This window comes from Saccopteryx bilineata, chromosome 1 (genome assembly GCF_036850765.1).
Source record: "Saccopteryx bilineata isolate mSacBil1 chromosome 1, mSacBil1_pri_phased_curated, whole genome shotgun sequence".
Taxonomy (NCBI): domain Eukaryota; kingdom Metazoa; phylum Chordata; class Mammalia; order Chiroptera; family Emballonuridae; genus Saccopteryx; species Saccopteryx bilineata.
Window position 1 is genome coordinate 284,358,954 of NC_089490.1, and position 20,191 is coordinate 284,379,144.

Sequence of the window (20,191 nt, forward strand, 5' to 3'; positions counted from 1 at the left end):
CCTTACTATTTTTATTTCCCCAGATGAATGGCTATAACACCTTTTAGTGGAAAACAACATTGTGTACAAGTTTTGCCGCTGATTTCCACAGTGAGAAGACAACAACTGGATGGACATAGACAGAGTTGCCCACAAAGGGACAAAAGTCTGGGAGTAAGGAAAGCCCACACGGTGGACTTTTCCTCTGGAGGGACTGCTTCTGCTGGCAGCCTTGGGACAGCCCGGGGACAGCTCTTTCCATGGCCCAACACATGGCAGCTGTAGCCTTCCTTCGGTATTAGAAACCGAAGAGACCTTCATCACATTTCAGGGACGACAAAAAATTAGTCACCTATGTTTATGAAACAGAAATCAGCTTTAACAGGGGCTTGGGGAGCTCCAAGGGTTTGGGACGCGTGCCACTTGTTAACTGGCAGTTTAAGATATCGCACACAAACAAACTCGGGCAGCAAGGACAGGCCATATTGTTCTCCATGTTCTTAATCAATTTCAAATATTAGCCCAGCTGGGTCAAAGGAGGATTTCAAAAGTGGTAAACATTTTCTAAGCCTTAGAGACATTTTCCATGACTGTGTGGGAGGGTGGAAAAAAATAAACCATTCATTCAACAAGCCTTCATGAGCGGCTGGCATGCCTTGGGGATACATCCGTGAAGAAGATGCAGCAATCCTAGAATTAAACGCTAATTCTTGCATCAACACCCGATCACTCTGTGAGCTGCAGCAGAGCCCCACAGGCTTTCCAGAACCAATTCTGTGCATCCTTCCCAGCTCCACTTTCAGGCACTCATGTGTGTCTGGAAAAGGAAACAACGAATGCTGAGCTCAGGGCTTCCTCTCCCCCAAAGACCAGCACACCATTACCTAGAAGGCCCAACCAGGGCTTCCTCTACACCTTCTCCACTCCTTGCCAGCCACTCTCTTCTTTCTCCTTTCCCCAACCATACTGACCTTTCTGAGCATCAAACCCACCCAGTGTGTCCGCACCACATGACTGTATATGTGTCTAACTGCACAGGCGCAGGAGTCAGCAGCCTGCCTTCAAGTAGGAAGCCCTTCACTTCATGGCTGTATGAACTTCACTGACTTCCCCTCGCTGTGCCAATTTCAAAGACAACAGCAGCACAAGGACGTGTTCAGACATAAATGCTGAAATATGGAATGCTTGCTCATGGAAACCCGTCTCACATAAAGCTTGAGATGGCGCGTGCTGGTCAGATTTCTTGGTGAGGCTTTCTTTAGCCTCATCTCATATTTTAAAGAAATAGTACCATCGAAGGATAGACTCTATCAACAATGTAAAATTAAGCCTATAATCGGGTCAACCTGAATTATTAAACTATCTGGATTAGAAAACTATATTTAATTTATTTTATTTTCTCCAAAAATAAAATTCGATGTAATTGCTAATGCCGTTTTCCAAATACAATTTAGGCCATGTACTTTATTTAAAACAGCTTTAGTTTTCTTTAATAAAATAGCCTTTCGTATATTTCGCCAGAGTCCAAACAAATGGAACCTCACCACTCCGGAGCAAGGCAGTAAGATCTGTGAGCATCTGAAACTGCTATCGCTGAGTTCGTTTTAGAGGTGGCCTTTATCAATTAAAGTTTTAAGTTTTTAATATGTTATATGACAAGGCAAATAACAAGGCGTTAGAGAGTCCTGTATTACCAATATTTTGCTTCTTAATCGTTAAAACTGCACATTGCCCTTTTGGTGATATTTGGCTTATTGGTTAAGTATTAGATCTGCATAAAACATAAGCAGATACTTGGAACAATCTAGAAAACAGCTGCTATCTGCAGTTCTTTTTTTTTTTTTTTTCATTTTTCTGAAGCTGGAAACAGGGAGAGACAGTCAGACAGACTCCCGCATGCGCCCGACCGGGATCCACCCGGCACGCCCACCAGGGGCGGTGCTCTGCCCCCCAGGGGGCGATGCTCTGCCCATCCTGGGCGTCGCCATATTGCGACCAGAGCCACTCTAGCGCCTGAGGCAGAGGCCACAGAGCCATGCCCAGCGCCCGGGCCATCTTTGCTCCAATGGAGCCTTGGCTGCGGGAGGGGAAGAGAGAGACAGAGAGGAAAGCGCGGCGGAGGGGTGGAGAAGCAAATGGGCGCTTCTCCTGTGTGCCCTGGCCGGGAATCGAACCCGGGCCCTCCGCACGCTAGGCCGACGCTCTACTCTATCTGCAGTTCTCAAGAGGGCATCCCAGTAGTGGTCTTTCCCTGTTCCATGGTGAGCAAGATGCCATATCACCCTCCCTCACTATGGATTTGAGATACTTGCCTAAAAATAAAAGACAGTGGAGCCAGTCACACACTCACAGCCCACCCCACTGGGTCACCTAATGGTCAGACTCACCATGTAAAGTTGTTCTCTTTCTTCAGAAGGTAAAGCTGCTGACACGAGTCTAAGCACCTACGAGAAGGCCTGCAAGACCATGCAGGGGACCCACTTATCTGTCACCCAATGGCTGACCTCAAATTACTCCATAATAAACAGTCTGCCTTGAATTTCCACTATATCAGCCTCTATTCTGGGGTTTTCTTGATGCGTAATTTATACTGTTTTCTGAAATGCACACCCACCTGATTTCCCACTATTGACTTATTGATAGTTATGTTCCAAACCATAGCATTTTTATACCCCAGAATCCATGTTTCCATGAAGTTATAAATGATGCTGAGGTTCCTGTGCCAACCCCTAAAAGTGTATTACCTCATGTTTCTGAAGTATTTTGGTGGCCCCACACCCACTCCAACCCTTTACTTCAAACCCTCTAATTAATTCTCACCATCTTGAATAACCTAACCTCCTACTCTGGCCTGTAAGACGCTGTGGGCCTGGCCAAACCTTTTCCTTCTCTACGTTCTCCACTCCTGCCTTTCTGTTCTGACCGACCAGATGCTGGTGTGTCCCCTCCTCCATGCCTGCACTCGCGCTGGGTCCTCTTCCTGGGCACACATGTGCTCCGCACACCCACCCGCACACGGCCGGCTCCTTCCAACCTCAGCTCCAAGGGCACCGCCTGGGCGAGGCCTTCTGAACTCCTCTTATGCATCACACACACACGCACCAGGCATTTCCCCACATTACCATTTTAACTATTTTTAGCCCTTATTATCTGAAATCTTCTTTACTTATTTTTTAACTTAAATGTCTGTCTTCCCCATCCAGACTGTATGCTCCCTGAGGGCAGGTGCCTAACCCCTCATGCCACCACCTGGCACAGCAGCTGGTTCAGACGCGCACTTGAGAAGCACACACAGAGCGAACGTGTGAACACAGTGACCTTGTGTGGAAGTGGAGGACACCTTCAGAGCTCAGTCGTGGTAGCCTAGGGCCCAACCCCTTGCTGGAAGCTGGAATGGGGAATGTTTCCCCTGTCCACACCACTCCACCCAGGCGCTGCCCCACAGTGGGGCCCCAAGTCAAGGGGTGGGGGACGAGGGACCACATAGAGCCAGGCCTCTGGCCAGGGTCTCATTATCCTTGTATTTCTCAATCCTGTCAGCTTCCTCAGACACTGCCGCCCCCTCCGCCTCTTCCTTCTCTGGCTTCCTGCTTGGGCTTCTGCCTTCCTTATCCTGCCTCCGAGTGGCATTCTGTCACACCCTCTCCCCTCATCCCCTGACCTTGAAACTGCGACGGAGACTTTGAAGGTTGCTACCAAGAGTGTTTACTATGGGCAATGAGATACACAAAGAAGGGGAGGGTCTCTCTGCTGCCTCCCCCGGTCCCAGGCAGCCTGTTCACATCTGTACACAGGTGAGTGTCAAAGCTGCCTCTGAGCCACTGCCCCTGAGCGCACGGGGCCCAGAGCACTCATCCCGACACACAGGTGAGGGTCTGGTTTCCACTGATTGAAACCACAGCATTCGGATTTAGCTCCCTGCCAGCTGCAGAGCAATTCAGGTCACCAAATTCCAAACCGGGCCCTAGGTAATATGAAGCAGTGTGCATGTGAGGCTCAGCCGTGACCCGTGGCACTCGAGCCCTCAGAACAAGTGTCAGCAGACCTGCCACTTGTAATAGTTATTTCTCTCTCAGACATGGCCCCAGAGGAGTCGTCCGGTGGCAATTCATCTCAAATTTAGCAGGAGTAAAATTCCCTCTCAAAAGTGTAATATTTTATTTCTAGCCTAGCTCTATGGGTTCGCCCTGTCCACAGTGCCTGCCCTTTCTGGCCATCTCACAGATGGGGGCAGGGGGGACAAACATATGAAGCCATGCAAACTCTATTGTATAGAAAATCACAAACTATTAAGGGTGGAGAGTTACCTCATCAAAACAAAAAAGTGGGAGCAGGGGTATATTACTTCAAAGGACTGAGAGGGAGTTTCCCATTTTCAGCAAGTACATTATCAGTCCTTGGTAATAATAATAATTATTAGATACATCATCTCCTTGTCTGTCCTTTGTAAGCAATAAAATATTCTTAGAAAACAATCTTATGTTAAGTTTACATCACAAACTATTAAGCTCAAAATATTTATAGTTATCCACCATTATTTACTATTTAATTGTGATGATGTTACATTTCATTGAGTCAACCTTTATTACATTTCTGCCAAATCTGTCCCTTGAGTCTCTAAAATGGTCAGGCCCCCTAGATTTACTGCAAGTATTAAAATGGTCTATAAATACACCCCATTCAGCACATATTTATTAAAAATTACTATTCTGTTCAAACTTCTATTCAGAGGGCTGGCAGGAATGCCAAAATGCTAAGAGGAAAAAAAGGAAGTCCTGCTTTCAGACATGTTTACACGACCTGGGGCAGAGAATGAGACACACAATACAGGTAGATCAACCCCGTCAGCTCAAAACCAAAACTGACATTCCCATTTCTCTGAAAATAAGTACTTAGTTAGTCGTATCTTAGATCTAGGCACTTTAATAAATGTCTTCTTCAAGTACTTGATTTAATGTCTCGTTTTACATAAAAAACTGTTCAATTACTCAATTAAATGTCAACAACTTAATGTCCTCCTTCGATGTAAATCTGGAAGAAAATAAAAACTAAAAAACTAAAGAGAAAAGTAGCTTCTAAGGACACAATTATAAATCATTATAATCCATAGACACACACATCATATAACCATGGCTAAAAAGGGCTGCTTATCTTAAAGTAAAGAATAACAACAACAAAATATCAGCACTCCTGTTCCTAAAGAGTGATTAGTTTCCACCTTCTTTGACAATAAAATTGTCAATAGCCCCTTTTCCTTTTCTAACAGTTTAAGAAATTATTTTTTCAATCACAGTTCAATATTATACTAGTTTCAGGTGTACAGCATAGTAAGATCAGACATTTATATAACATACAAAGGGATCATCCCGACAAATCCAGCACCCACCTGGCACCGCTATATTACTGACTACATCCCCTATGCTGAACTTTGATTCCTGTGACTACTTTGTAACTGCCAATTTGCACTTCTTAACCCCAGTCACCTAGTTCACCCAGTCCCTCAAGCCCCCTCCCATCTGGCAGTCATCAGTTTGTTCTCTGTATCCATGAGTTCGCTTCTGTTTTGTTTTCTTCCTACTTCTTCATACCTGAATTTCCATGACACTAATTAGAACGCCAATGAAACTCATTCATACCAATGTTGTTAACAGCAATGGGGCTAGAAATGGAACTTTCAATATGGGCACAAGTTATGCTCATATTTACTAGGAATAACTCTGTTTTCTGTCCCATCCCTATCCTCTCTTCTTGGAGCTAGATACTAGTAAAAACATTGATACAATTAATGCTCTGCATATGGGCTTCAACCGATTGCATTTTCAAAGATAAGAACTGTGGTTAAAAAAAAAAAAGTATGCCAATATCAAAATTGGTATATTGGTCTAATATTTAACCCCTAGAAATGTTCAACAAGTCTTTAAAATGCAAATGTTTTACAAAATGTTTACTAGCTAAGATTTCCAACAACTATCATCTAAAGTTAAAAATCAAACATCCAAAAATTCAAGTAGAATTTTTACATGGTGTAGGTAGAAATATTTTTTAGAATTTCACACCATCATTTCCTCATTAAATAAAAACACTTATTTGCGTATGTTTCTAAGGGTATATTAAGTTAATTTTATGTCTCTTTCTTCATGCTAAAGAAAATTCAGTTTCCTGGAATTAAGGGATTACATTCTAATTTTTTTAATTTTTAATTTTAACTAGGCATAGTATTTTTAAAAGATAACTAGCAAATGAAAGATACCTAGCAAATAAAACAGACTCTAGAAGTAGTAAGGATAGATCGCAATTACCTTCTGTCTGGTCCCAAGTCTTCACCTTCAGGCATTTCTGCCCTTTAAAAAGACTAATACCGTGGAGAAGGCAGCAGCACGTCCGTGCCACAGTGGTTTCTTCTCCACGCTAACGATGACTATCAGGAGGAAAAAACCCAGTAGTCAAGTTCTTCCTTTTTTCGCAAACAAGCACTCCTCCCTTACTCAGAAAGTAGGTGTTTACAAACTTCCAAAGCGTCTGCCTGCCTTGAATGAAGCTAAAAGCCGAGTTATTATGACTGTCCCCTTCTAAAAATAAATAGGTCACCTCTTACTCCCAGTACCGTGACAGGCAGCTAGGAGCAAGCACAGCCCAGCTGCCCAGCATTTTCTGTCCAGTCGTGTGAGAAGGTGTCACCACCCAGAGATTAACCTTTATTGGGATGACTTCGCCTGGGCCTGCCTACCCCTTTCTCTTTCCTTGTTTTTCCCCTGGCATGACCAGGCACCCCACAGAAGGGCGACGTGGCCACGGGGAGCTTGGAGCTTCAGCCTGGGCTATCGGATCTCTAACTCACAAGAGAGAGCTGGAGGGCGGAGGCGAAGTGGGCTGGCTGTACGTGCCGGAGCTGAGAGCTTTGTTTGCTCTGAGAACACACAGTCACTCAGCAGAAGAGCTCTCAAAAAAAAAAAAAAAAAAAGCCAATAAACAATTGTGTTTTGAGGGATACTGTTTTCATGGAAATCTTTCCTTAGGTCATTTTGATTTCTCAACTCAGAATAAGTGTGCACACAAATAAGAGCCCCTGTGTTCCTTTGGGCAACACGGTTTCTCCCTCAGGACTTCTCGTCATCGGAAAGCAGCCTGACTTTGGCACTCGGCGGGACTGAGCCTGAGAGGTTTCTGTGGCTTGTCTCCTCACTATGGGGCCATCAATCACTGGGTACCCTCATTTGCTACAACTTCTAAGAGCAAGACAAAAATCACCTCAATTCTACTTTTACCAAACGGCTAGGAGAAAAGTTTATAGCTAGGTAATCAAAACATACAAGTTTCCAGTTACAAAATAAGTCACAGAGATGAACTACACGGCACAGTGACCATAGTTAATAATATTGTGTTGTGTATTGGAAAGTTGCTGAGAGTAGATCTGAAAAATCCTCATCACAGGACAAAAATCTGTATGTGGTAACAGATGTTAATTAGACATAGGGTGTATGCAAAGATTGAATCATTATGTTGTACACCTACAACTAATATATTATCTATCAATTTAAAACATATTTCAGTTTAAAAATAGAAAGTATAGCTCCTTCCTCATTTAAAGAAAAAAAAAGGTTAGAGAAATTTTACTGAGATTCCTTTAGGAATATATCATAAAAACTTGAAACCATTTTGTTTTCCTGACTGGTAGCATTAAGTAAGGCAGTAAGCAAGATCTAATTATTAAGAAACAATATACCTTTCTTTTTTTAAATGCCTGTACTCCATTGTTATGTTATAGCTAATATGTATTTTACATTTATGTGTCAAAAACATTTCTAGAGCATTAAAGAATTAACAAGTAGAAACAAATAACATAATCTGCTTTCTTTTGATGGTGTTAGCTGTTTTGTGATACATATATGTCACAATTTAAGACATTTCTTTAATATTTCATACAAGATTTAAAGCTTTAGACCTCAAAAGTCCAAGGTTAAGTCAGTGCAGATACTCGAACACATAACTCAAATACCATTGACCTTGAAAGAAAACAGGCGTAAGCAGAGTTCTGAAGATCAGGGTGTGCAGGAGCCTCGCAGAGCCGAAGCAATGTGCTGCGTTGTTAGAAATTTCAGGTTGAAAGAACTGAAAAGCTGAAACACTGAAAATATTATCAGTGAAAATATTACTGCACTTTCATCTAATCTTATCAATAAAAAATGCCAATTCTCTCAGTTCTGACAATTTTTTCCCATTAATTTCACCTTTTGTTCTCCTCAACTCCTATTTTACTATTTCTTGAATATCTGAGTGCAGCAGTTGCTGAACTTGGCAGCTGGTTACTATAGAACTGAATACATCCCTGAAAGATGCCTCTCCATCTTAAAGGGCGACCAACTGATTAATGCTGTAACAGATCAACCGCTGATTACTGCCTTGCAATATTTACTAAAGTACTGCCTTTAAGCACTTCTTTATGCACTCTTAAATTACTGGCTTAAAACAAGAAAAGCAAAGAAACAAAAACTCACAGACAGAGGCAATGGTATGGTGCTTACCAGAGGGAGAGAGCTGTGGGGTGGGGGGTGCAGTAAAGGGTAAAGAGGGCCAAATATATGGTGAAAAAAAATGATTGGACTTTGGGTGTTGGGCACACAGTACAATATACTGATCATGTATCATACAACTGTACACTTGAAACCTGAATGATCTTATTAAACAGTTTCACCACCAATAAACTTAATTAAAAAAAATAAGTTACTTGTTTCAACCATGCATTTCCCTTTAGGCATATTTGTGTTAATTACTGAAATTCACAAGAACAAGAAGGGAAACAGCACAGCAGAGAGAACAGACTGCACAGAAGACCGCTCACATCAATGCTGCCTTCAGCCCCACGGGGGGCTGTGGGGCAAAGGGCCCCCTCATCATTGCTGACGTGGACTGCACAGACACCCTGAAGAATGGAGACAGGGAGAGGCCCTGAGGGCCACAGACGCTGAAACCTGGGCCAGCAAAGTTAGCTGACCTGCGGTGGCAGAGCCAGGAGGTGCCTCCAGGACCGAGTGCTCTTTACACTTCAGCCGAAGAGACAGCAGAGCCCACACATCCTGGCTAAAGCTCATCTGGCCAGACACCTCCATTGTTGAAGTTTCTTATATCCACACTCTTTCAAAACCCTACTGACAGAGTTCTTGCTAAAATGAGTTCTTGAGTACATACCCAAGGACAGAGCCTCATTGAAGAAGAGCTCAGAGGAACCTGACTCGAGTTTGGCCAATGAGAGAGTCTTTTGTCGCCTCCTAAGAACAGACACGTTTTTCTTTCTTATATTAGCATTCAGAGATACAAACTGTGTGGACCCTGCAGAGCTGCCCTGTCCAATATGGCAGCCACCAGCTGCGTGAGGCTATTGGGCAGGTGAAATGGGGCCGTTTCAGACTTTTAAGATGAAGTAGGGAAAAAAAGAATGTAAAGTAGCTCATTACTAATTGTTATATTGACTGCACGTTGAAATGATAATATTTTAGGTATATTTGTTAAAAAATATATACTTATTATATAAATTAATTTCACTTGTTTTTCACTTTCTTTTTTAACATGGCCACTAGAAATTGTAGCTTGCATTATATTCCTATTGGCTTGTACAGCTCTAGAGCTTCCAATCTCTACTTTGCCAAAATTGGTCTAAATTAGACATAAAACAAAATTTACTATGAGAACTGATTTAATTTGCATATGTAGCTTGCATTATATTCCTATTGGCTTGTACAGCTCTAGAGCTTCCAATCTCTACTTTGCCAAAATTGGTCTAAATTAGACATAAAACAAAATTTACTATGAGAACTGATTAATACATTCTTGTCAATTATCTAAAAAATGTTTCCAGAATTGCCTTTGTGTGTGTGTGTGTGTGTGTGTGTGTGTGTGTGTGTGACAGAGTCAGAGAGGAGGACAGACAGACTGGAAGGGAGAGTGATGAGAAGCATCAATTCTTCATTGCGGCACCTTAGTTTCTCATTGATTGCTTTCTCATATGTGCCTTGACGGGGGCTACAGCAGACCAAGTGACCCCTAGCTCAAGCCAGCAACCTTGGGCTCAAGCTGGTGAGTCTTGCTCAAACCAGATGAGTCCGTGATAAGCTGGCAACCTCTGGGTTTTGAACCTGGGTCCTCCGCGTCCCAGTCTGACGCTCTATCCACTGAGCTACAGCCTAGTCAGGCTTCAGAATTACTTTTAATCAAAAGCGAGAAGGGTAGAGATTTTACAAGGCAATCAACAGGACAGTATTGATAAGAGTCCATTGAACATTTACTCCCTCAATATCGTGGCCTGTGCTTTGCTCCACCTAAAACCCTCTCTCATCTTTCCTTCCCTCCAGCCTCTGAAGACAAGAATAAGATCTCCTATGTGACTTCTTCAAAGCCCTCCCCTCCCTTCTTCTTCCAGTTTGTACCACCAACGATCCTACCTTCTTATTGCCAGTTCATGACCCTACCGATTTCAGCTGGCTTTTCCCCTCAGCCTACAAACATATTCACAAATATTTCTTCCAGAAATCCCACCAGTAACCACACGTCTCCTAGTTATTAACTGTCTTCTATCCTTTACAGCCAAAGGTCCAAAACAGTGGTCTGTGGTCACATAAATATATTTATATATTGATGAAAATATCTGGAAAGATATATATGTATGAAAAGGAAACTAGGAGGAGAAGGGGGGAGAAGAGAGGAGGAGGGAGGAAGGAGGTAGAAAGGGAGGGAAGGGGGAGAGAAGGAAGAGCAGAGAAAGGAAAAGTAATATAAAGGACTTAGACTGAAGTGTTGATCATGGTTTTCTTCTCTGGCTTAAGGAAATAATGAGTATTTCCCATTTTATTCTTTTTGCCTCTGTATTTTCTGTTTTTCAGCAACAAATACAAACTTCTCTTATGATAAGGAAAAAAAATTCTTTTTTTTTTTTTTTTATAAATTTTTATTAATGGTAATGGGATGACATTAATAAATCAGGGTACATATATTCAAAGAAAACATGTATACTTTATTTTGTCATCAAATTATGTTGCAAACCCCTCGCCCAAAGTCAGATTGTCCTCCGTCACCCTCTATCTAGTTCTCTGTGCCCCTCCCCCTCCCCCTAACTCTCTCCCTCCCTCCCTCCCATGTCCTCCCTCCCCCCCCACCCTTGGTAACCACCACACTCTTGTCCATGTCTCTTAGTCTCATTTTTATGTTCCACCAATGTATGGAATCATGTAGTTCTTGTTTTTTTCTGATTTACTTATTTCACTCCTTATAATGTTATCAAGATCCCACCATTTTGCTGTAAATGATCTGATGTCATCATTTCTTATGGCTGAGTAGTATTCCATAGTGTATATGTGCCACATCTTCTTTATCCAGTCTTCTATTGAAGGGCTTTTTGGTTGTTTCCATGTCTTGGCCACTGTGAACAGTGCTGCAATGAACATGGGGCTACATGTGTCTTCACGTATCAATGTTTCTGAGGTTTTGGGGTATATACCCAGTAGAGGGATTGCTGGGTCATAAGGTAGTTCTATTTGCAGTTTTTTGAGGAACCACCATACTTTCCTCCATAATGGTTGTACTACTTTACAGTCCCACCAACAGTGAATGAGGGTTCCTTTTTCTCCACAGCCTCTCCAACATTTGCTATTACCCGTCTTGTTGATAATAGCTAATCTAACAGGAGTGAGGTGGTATCTCATTGTAGTTTTGATTTGCATTTCTCTAATAACTAATGAAGCTGAGCATCTTTTCATATATCTGTTGGCCATTTGTATCTCTTCCTGGGAGAAGTGTCTGTTCATGTCCTCTTCCCATTTTTTTATTGGATTGTTTGTTTGTTTGTTGTTGAGTTTTATGAGTTCTTTGTAAATTTTGGATATTAGGCCCTTATCTGAGCTGTCGTTTGAAAATATCAGTTCCCATATAGTTGGCTGTCTGTTTATTTTGATATCAGTTTCTCTTGCTGAGCAAAAACTTTTAATTCTGATGTAGTCCCATTCATTTATCTTTGCCTTCACTTCTCTTGCCATTGGAGTCAAGTTCATAAAATGTTCTTTAAAACCCAGGTCCATGATTTTAGTACCTATGTCTTCTTCTATGTACTTTATTGTTTCAGGTCTTATATTTAGGTCTTTGATCCATTTTGAATTAATTTTAGTACACGGGGACAGGCTGTAGTCGAGTTTCATTCTTTTGCATGTGGCTTTCCAGTTTTCCCAACACCATTTGTTGAAGAGGCTTTCTTTTCTCCATTGTGTGTTGTTGGCCCCTTTATCAAAGATTATTTGACCATATATATGTGGTTTTATTTCTGGGCTTTCTATTCTGTTCCATTGGTCTGAGTGTCTATTTTTTTGCCAATACCATGCTGTTTTGATTATCGTGGCCCTATAATATAGTTTAAAGTCAGGTATTGTAATGCCCCCAGCTTCATTCTTTTTCCTTAGGATTGTTTTGGCTATTCGGGGTTTTTTATAGTTCCATATAAATCTGATGATTTTTTGTTCCATTTCTTTAAAAAATCTCATAGGGATTTTGATGGGAATTGCATTAAATTTGTATATTGCTTTGGGTAATATGGCCATTTTGATTATATTTATTCTTCCTATCCAAGAACAAGGAATATTTTTCCATCTCATTGTATCTTTTTCGATTTCCCTTAACAATGCTTTGTAATTTTCATTATATAGGTCCTTTACGTTCTTTGTTATGTTTATTCCTAGGTATTTTATTTTTTTTGTTGCAATCGTGAAGGGGATTATTTTTTTGAGTTCGTTTTCTAATATTTCATTGTTGGCATATAGGAAAAAAAATTCTTAATATGCATAAAAGAGCCTGGCCTGTGGTAACACAGTGGATAGAGCATCGACCTGCAACGCTGAGGTCACCGGTTCAAACCCTGCACAAGGCGCATATGGGAGTTGATGCTTCCTGCTCCTCCCCACTTTCTTTCTTTCTTTCTCTCTCTCTCTCTCTCTCTCTCTCTCTCTCTCTCTCTCTCTCTCCTCTCCTCTCTAAAATGAATAAATAAATAAAAATTAAAAATGCATAAAAGCTTACTTTTAAATAGAAGAAGAAACTTTTTCTGCGGCTTCCTGTCACTACAGAAGAAAAAATCCCTGCTCTTCCACTTGGGAAGCAAGGCCTCCAGGAGCACCAGGCTTCACAGATTTGCACTCAAGTTGCCCCAGTACGAGTCCTGCCTTTGGAGACTGTTCTGTAGAAGACTCGTGCTGGCTGAAAGGAGAGAAAGGAAACCAAAGCAAGCCCTCCCCCAACCCACTGCTTCAGTAGTCTAAGAATTCCTCTCCCTATCCTTTAATATCCCACCAGTGACTTCCAATGCTGCCAATACAGAATTCATTTTCCACAAAAATTCAGACTATATAGTATCCACTTTGCAAAAGTACAATAAGGGTATGGAATAGTATCAGAGCCAGTATATTTCTGGAACAAAGTGGAAAAGGACATCTTTTTTTCTTCCCCCCTTAGATTAAAAATAAATAAAGGATCAAATGACCGTATATGTACCTGATGTGAGTGGTGAGTGATCTATTTGGTAATAACGGGCAATTACAATGTGCCACACTACCAAAAGATGGTCCCCTCTCTCTTCTTTCTAGTTGGAGGAATCCTACTGAGACATGTCCTAGATTGGTGACTTTCAAAGCAATAAAAGCCTCCCCCCCAAAAAAAAGCTATGTTGTGCCCAAGTCAAAAAGAGGCAGTCGGTTCTAAATGGGGGCAGAGCACTTAGACATGTCCTCTCTCCCTCACAAAGGCAGCCCCTGAGCTGGGTGTTTGGAAACCCAGAACTGCTAAAGATACGGTTGGAAACAAGTGACCCAGATCATCGGGGCAGCCAAGAAGAGAAAGTAGGAACCTTTCTTTGTAGTTTCTTCTCATGATAATTAGAATGGACTCAATTACGTTACCCATTTTAACGTTTTACTTTTTTTTCTGAACTCACTGAAATATTATGGGTCCAGTGGTACTCAGCAGTACAAGTACCTCTTCCGGGGTGAAGGATAACTAGTGGCACCCAGCTCCTCCTGCCACCCAGAAGGAGGCACAGCCCCTAGTGGGCCTGTGGATTTGGGAGGCAGCCTATTCCTCAGGTGAGCATATTACTCCAGCAACTTTATGGAGTGGCCTGAAAAGCTGCTCATTTTGAGTTGGACCCGAAAAGCTTTGCACAGGGAATGTTTCCAAGTTTCTTTTCACCCAAAAATAGCTGGCACTCTAGAATCAACCTGGAACACTGAAGTGTCGCCATTTCGAAACCCTGACTTGCCCGGTCAAGGCACATATGGGAATTGAGACTTCCTGCTCCTCCCCCCCTTCTCTTTCTCTCTCTCTCTCCACCCCTCTCTCTAAAATGAATAAAGTCTTAAAAAATGTAAAGAAAAATTAAAAACAAAACCAAAAATAGCTGGCACTCTAAAACCAATACACAGAGCCTGCCCCTCAGCTTTCTGATCAATCTTCTTCTTCCTTTTTCTGTTATCACTTAGTCACCCTATTTTCCAGCCTGAGACATTCCCCAGTTGTACCTCTCCTCCTGGTATAATAACAGACCATTTTCACTTTCATCAGTGTACCTGTTTGGGTTATACATTATAGGGTAACCTAATACAGTGTGTCCGTAAAGTCATGGTGCACTTTTGACCAGTCACAGGAAAGCAACAAAAGATGATAGAAATGTGAAATCTGCACCAAATAAAAGGAAAACCCTCCCAGTTTCTTTAGGATGATGTGGCAGCATGTGTGCATGCGCAGATGATGACGTAACACCGTGTATACAGCAGAGCAGCCACGGCCATTCCCAGTCGAGATGTGGACGGTACAGAGGAAAGTTCAGTGTGTTCTGTGGCTCGCTAAATTCGAATCCGTGACCAAAGTGCAATGTGAATATTGGTGCGTTTATAACGAAGCGCCACCACATAGGAATAACATTAGTCGGTGGGATAAGCAGTTGAAGGAAACCGGCAGTTTGGTGGAGAAACCCGTTCTGGTAGGGTATCAGTCAGTGACGAGTCTGTAGAGGTTATATGGGATAGCTACCTAAGGAGCCCTAAAAAATCTGTGCGTGAGCCCACATCAAACTGCACTTAATAGGTATTGAGACTGGGAGAGTTTTCCTTTTATTTGGTGCAGATTTCACATTTCTATCGTCTTTTGTTGCTTTCCTGTGACCGGTCAAAAGTGCACCATGACTTTACGGACACACTGTATATCACTATATCACCATGTTCTTTCCACTATTTGTCAGAACTTCTATTTTGCTAATATGCCTGGATTGCCACATAATTTGTTATGGTCTTGGTGAGGACTGCCAACTAAAACCAAATCTTTGCCACAGACTGCTCAGCTTGGCCAGTGAGTGCCTACCACACCTTTCCGGTCCAGGCTGCGCTACACCTGCTCCATGTTCCCAAAGAGATCTGCTGAAGTGCAGCTGCTGGACATGTGGTGCGGACAGAACAGCGTGCAGCCCAGGGAAGCCTGGAGACGCCGGCCAGCCTGGTGGAGGCGAAAAGCCCAGGAGTAGGACAGAAATATGGAAGAAGAGCTGTAAAATGGCAGGAAGGGAAAGGGGGTCAAGGTGTGGAGAGAAGCTGGTAGGAGAGAGGCTGTCAGGGAGACCCATGAAACATGCAAGTGCCTCCAAGAGTCATGCCTTATGCCAGCGACACCGATGTCATGCTGATCTCTGGGGGGCTCTATATGATGTCCTAACTTTCTGATCAAATATGTTTCTTAATAAAAGTTCAATATATGTTATGAATTTTTAAATGGTAAGATTTTGGAGTTAATGATCACTTGAATCCATGAAGCAAAGTGTAAACACCATGAATAACCCATCTGCTCACTCATTCAGCGGGCTCTTCGCAGGAAGAGGGAGAAATGGCAGATGGCGAGCAGGGAGTGACAGTGACCACAGAGCACAGGAGCAGCCTCAGGATACACGAGGAAGAAAAAGAGGCCATTTAGTGACTGCCTACAGAAGGCCGACAAGAAACCAGGAAGGAGGAGCTCGGACCTCACACCTCACGTCACTGACTTACTTTTTCTTGTATCCAGCATTTACCGTGACCCATTTCATTGTACTAAACATGGTCTCTACAAACACTTGCTTGTGACCGCTTCTCTCTAAAGCCCTGTAGTCTGGTTTTGTTCATACTTACTTCCTGGTTCTTTCTCTCCTTAAAACACCTTTGATATGTCTTATACCAAGCCAATTTCTTTGTTTCTTTTTCTTCTCATCCTTCTCCAGTACCACCCAAAAAAAATCTCCTATAAAACTCCAGCAGAAGTATAGATACTGGTAGAAGTCAAATTCCCTACAGGGCCAAATGCTCCCAGTGGGTCAAGCTTCCCTCCACAGAACACACCTGCTCCTGAGCAGCCTTGCTTGCTTACAGAAAACTCTCTTCCGAGGCTCTATGTGTATTTTGGGGTAAAGGTCCTTGACAGAGAATTTTTGGTTCCAAGAAATTTAGAACAGCCATAAGAGAAAAATCAGTCTGGCAAACTTCACTGCTTTTAGCAAACATAAGGAAATGGAAAATTTCTAAGACCACAAATCCTAGAAACAGAGATCTTTGTAAACAATAAAGCCTGAAGTGACTGAACAAGAGTGGCACAGGGCTCAAAAGCAATCTTATCCTTGAGCTAAACAAATACATGCAAGACAGAGGGCAATGACAGCCTTTGGTTTTAACTATGGGTTATGTAATGCTTTTGTTATATATTAATCTTCCTCATCCTAAATTGCTTAGATCCATGTTAAAAAATTACTTTTTATTCCTGAAAAGCACCTACCAAGAGGCTTCTTGGCTATACTTTTACTCAGTATTTTGTGGAGGAGCCAAACTGAAATGGAGACTTTCCATCTGAACAGGCCTAAATAGTTAATCATTATTTCCTTATTCGTTTGGAGGTTATGGGCTGGGTGACCAGAAAGCCTCCTTCTCACCCTCTTCTTTGCACCGTGTGAGACCACCCTGGCCGTAGCTGGCTGAGCGCCACCTGCTGACCCAGCCCCAGGAGGGGCTGAGACCCTGGAGGAACGACCTTCTCACTCAGGCCCTGGAGGAACGTCTCCTCCAGGCAGCGGCTTGAGGAAACGTGCTCCCAGCCAACATCCTACAGCCTCTGGCCTTTCTGAGGAGGAAGCAGCCCCCTCTCAAGCATCTGTTACAAGAAAAGCTGGGCAGCTGCTGATCCTTCGTGGGAAAGAAGAGAGTCTTGACCAGGGGTGGGATCCCAATAACTTAACAACCAGTTCTCTGCCCTAATGACCATTTTAAGTATAAAAAAATGATATACTGAAAGATAGCTTATTATTTCATGCATTTACTACTTATTAAAAACAACAAAAGAGGTATACAAAACTAATTTTGTTGATCAAACTGTTCCAGTCACAAGCTTGTTTCTGCCCACCCTATCCTCACCAATGAGTCCTCCTCTAACCCCTTAAGAGACGGAGAGGCCACCTCTCTGCCCTGTTGGCACTGCTGCACTAGACCTGCCCAACCCTTAGCCAGTCAACACTCTAAGACTATCTATCTCACTTCCTTCCCACAGAGTCAGCACCAGCCAAGAGGCGACACCAAGTCTGAACCCGTAAGTCGGGGGTGGCCCAACACAGGGGAACAAAAGCCTGTGCTACACACACGTGTTCCATCCCCAAGGATGTATGTGAGACGGGGTCCTACACACACTCCTCCATGGTGTGTCACATGCTGTGAGTCATGTCCTTGGAGGTGAGCCGTGTGCACACGTTGGCTGCCGCCATTCTGTTCTTCTAGAAGCCATGACAACCTGCCACTGTTCCCCTCACTCTGACAAAATTTCCAGGATCGTAACTAAGTTCACATTTCCCTTCCACGTGTGCTGTTCGTCCTTGCCTTTCATGTTTCTTTCCTATTTTGAGTATTAGAGGAAGTCTGCAGTTTAAAAATGGAAACAAGACTTGGCTTCTTTATCTGGACCCACTTTTAGCATCAAACCCTGGCAATGCCACACACACACTCCATCACAGGTCCTCAGCGCAGTTCACGCTGCCAGAGCTGCTTTCCGTTTGCTGATTTATAACTTACGTGAACTCTTTATGCAAAACTGGACCTTACGTATTTTAAGACAACAATAAAAATCTTAAAAAACAGAGAACATAGACAGACCTCTTTAAGACCCCTCCTGATCCACCTTGTGGATCCAGTTAAAATTTAAACATCACCTCAGTCCTAAATGTTAAGTGACATGCTGTGTCAGAAGCCATGACGGAGAACAGGAAACAACATGTTTCCATACCATCTGTGGACAGATGTGCAAGGGTGGGGGACACTGTGCTTAGATATGTCTTCCAGGATGATGGGGTACCCATCTCCTTCCATGAAAGTGCAACTGTTTTCATGTGAGGAGATAAAAACGGGAGTCTCGGCCCTGGCCAGTTGGCTCAGCGGTAGAGTGTCGGCCTGGTATGCAGGAGTCCCGGGTTCGATTCCCGGCCAGGGAACACAGGAGAAGCGCCCATCTGCTTCTCCACTCCTCCTCCTCTCCTTCCTCTCTGTCTCTCTCTTCCCCTCCCGCAGCCGAGGCTCCACTGGAGCAAAGATTGCCCGGGTGCTGAGGATGGCTCTGTGGCCTCTGCCTCAGGCACTAGAATGGCTCTGGTTGCAACAGAGCGACGCCCCAGAGGGGCAGAGCATCGCCCCCTGGTGGGCATGCCGGGTGGATCCCAGTTGGGCACATGCGGGAGTCTGTCTGACTGCCTCCCCGTTTCCAGCTTCGAAAAAAAAAACCACAAAAAACGGGAGTCTCACCAACAGTGAGAAATAGCTGTTTCTAAGGGCTTCTCAGTAACATAGAATTACAAACCTTACTGGCAAAGTAGGACTCCTCATGGGGACTTCAGCCAGAAACAGGCTTCAGTGGACAAGATGGTGCCTGTCTTGACCCTGTGTGTCCATGGCCCTCCAGTAAACATGGCAGCCCTTTAGGCAACACTGGGATATGGAGAAAGAGCCAACATTAGCTTCCTAGATGGATTGGTCAGGGTTCCTTCCTGAAGGGGTATCTGGTGGTGCCTCAGAATCCGTGGAAGTAATATTTGTCCCTTTATTACTCATCTCTAAAAACATGCTTCACTTTGTTTTACTTAAAATCATTGCTTAGAAGGAGGATGTGGCCACATGTTTAAGATCTTACCAAATCTGTCCTATACCAGGTCTGTACATTCAACTTCTTTATTTAGAATACAAAAGTACTAGGGGAGGAAGAATGTCTGAAATGGCATTAATCAATGCTAGTTTGGGAAGCTTTTAGATGTCACAGAGGTTATCCGATAGAAGTGGTATATTGTTGTAATATCACATTATATCATACATTAGTAATATTAATAACAATAACCATATAATTAAAGACAAAGACATTTATCAAAGACTTTGTAATTATTTGTGGTGGTGTGACCTCATAACTGAAGGGGCTGGGTGTAGTTATCAATAGGCTTTTTAGACATTTCTTTAAACAGGAGTACATTAAGTAGGCATGTGAGGAAGACTGAGCGACAAATTGGTGGTTTCCAACAGTGAGGGTTAGGAGGTGAGGAACTGGATAAAGGTGGGAAAAAGGTACAAACTTCTAGTTCTAGATTAGTAAATCCTGGAAATGTAATGTAGAGTAAGGTGCCTATAGTTAGCAATAGTGTTCCAGATATTTGAAACTTGCTAAGAGAGTAGATCTTAAAAGTTCTCATCCCAGAGAAACATTTTTAACTAAGTGAGGTGATACATGTTAAGTAGACTCATTCCATATATATATATATGGAAATGATTACCACAAATAATATATATATTATATTGAATACCTGAAATGTATACAATGTTTAATGTAAAGTATATCTCAATAAAACTGGACCAAAAATAAAGGTAGAAAAAGTTGCTTGAAATAGTTGTTTATTAGCTTGGTACAATTTCTAGTGACTTTGTTTTTTTAAAGTTCTCTATCCCAACTTAGGAGCGAAGATAACTTGTTCTGGAAAAATACATTTGACTCATAAAGTGGCTCCAACTTCAATAAAACTGACATGAAGGGGAAATAAAGCAGCATGTTTAAACTAATATATTATGTAAATAAGAGGTGATTTTAGATATAGCAACATAGCTAAATGATCAAACTGATCTCACAGTGGTTGCCATTAGTGTGAGTAGGAGCT

General features: G+C 42.6%; 1 protein-coding gene across 2 annotated transcripts in view; it reads right to left on the reverse strand.

Annotated features, from left to right (window-relative positions):
* The window catches only part of RETREG1 (reticulophagy regulator 1), a 134,197-nt gene that overhangs the window by 39,203 nt on the left and 74,803 nt on the right, over nucleotides 1-20,191 (reverse strand). Inside the window, exon 1 of one of the 2 annotated variants that reach the window (XM_066243977.1) lies at nucleotides 6,279-6,848. The exons of the other annotated variant lie outside the window; for it this stretch is intronic. Coding sequence (XP_066100074.1) covers nucleotides 6,279-6,313 — 35 coding nt within the window. The 5' untranslated portion in view covers nucleotides 6,314-6,848. Of the gene's footprint in view, nucleotides 1-6,278; nucleotides 6,849-20,191 lie in introns of those variants that run through there. 2 annotated transcript variants of the gene reach the window in all.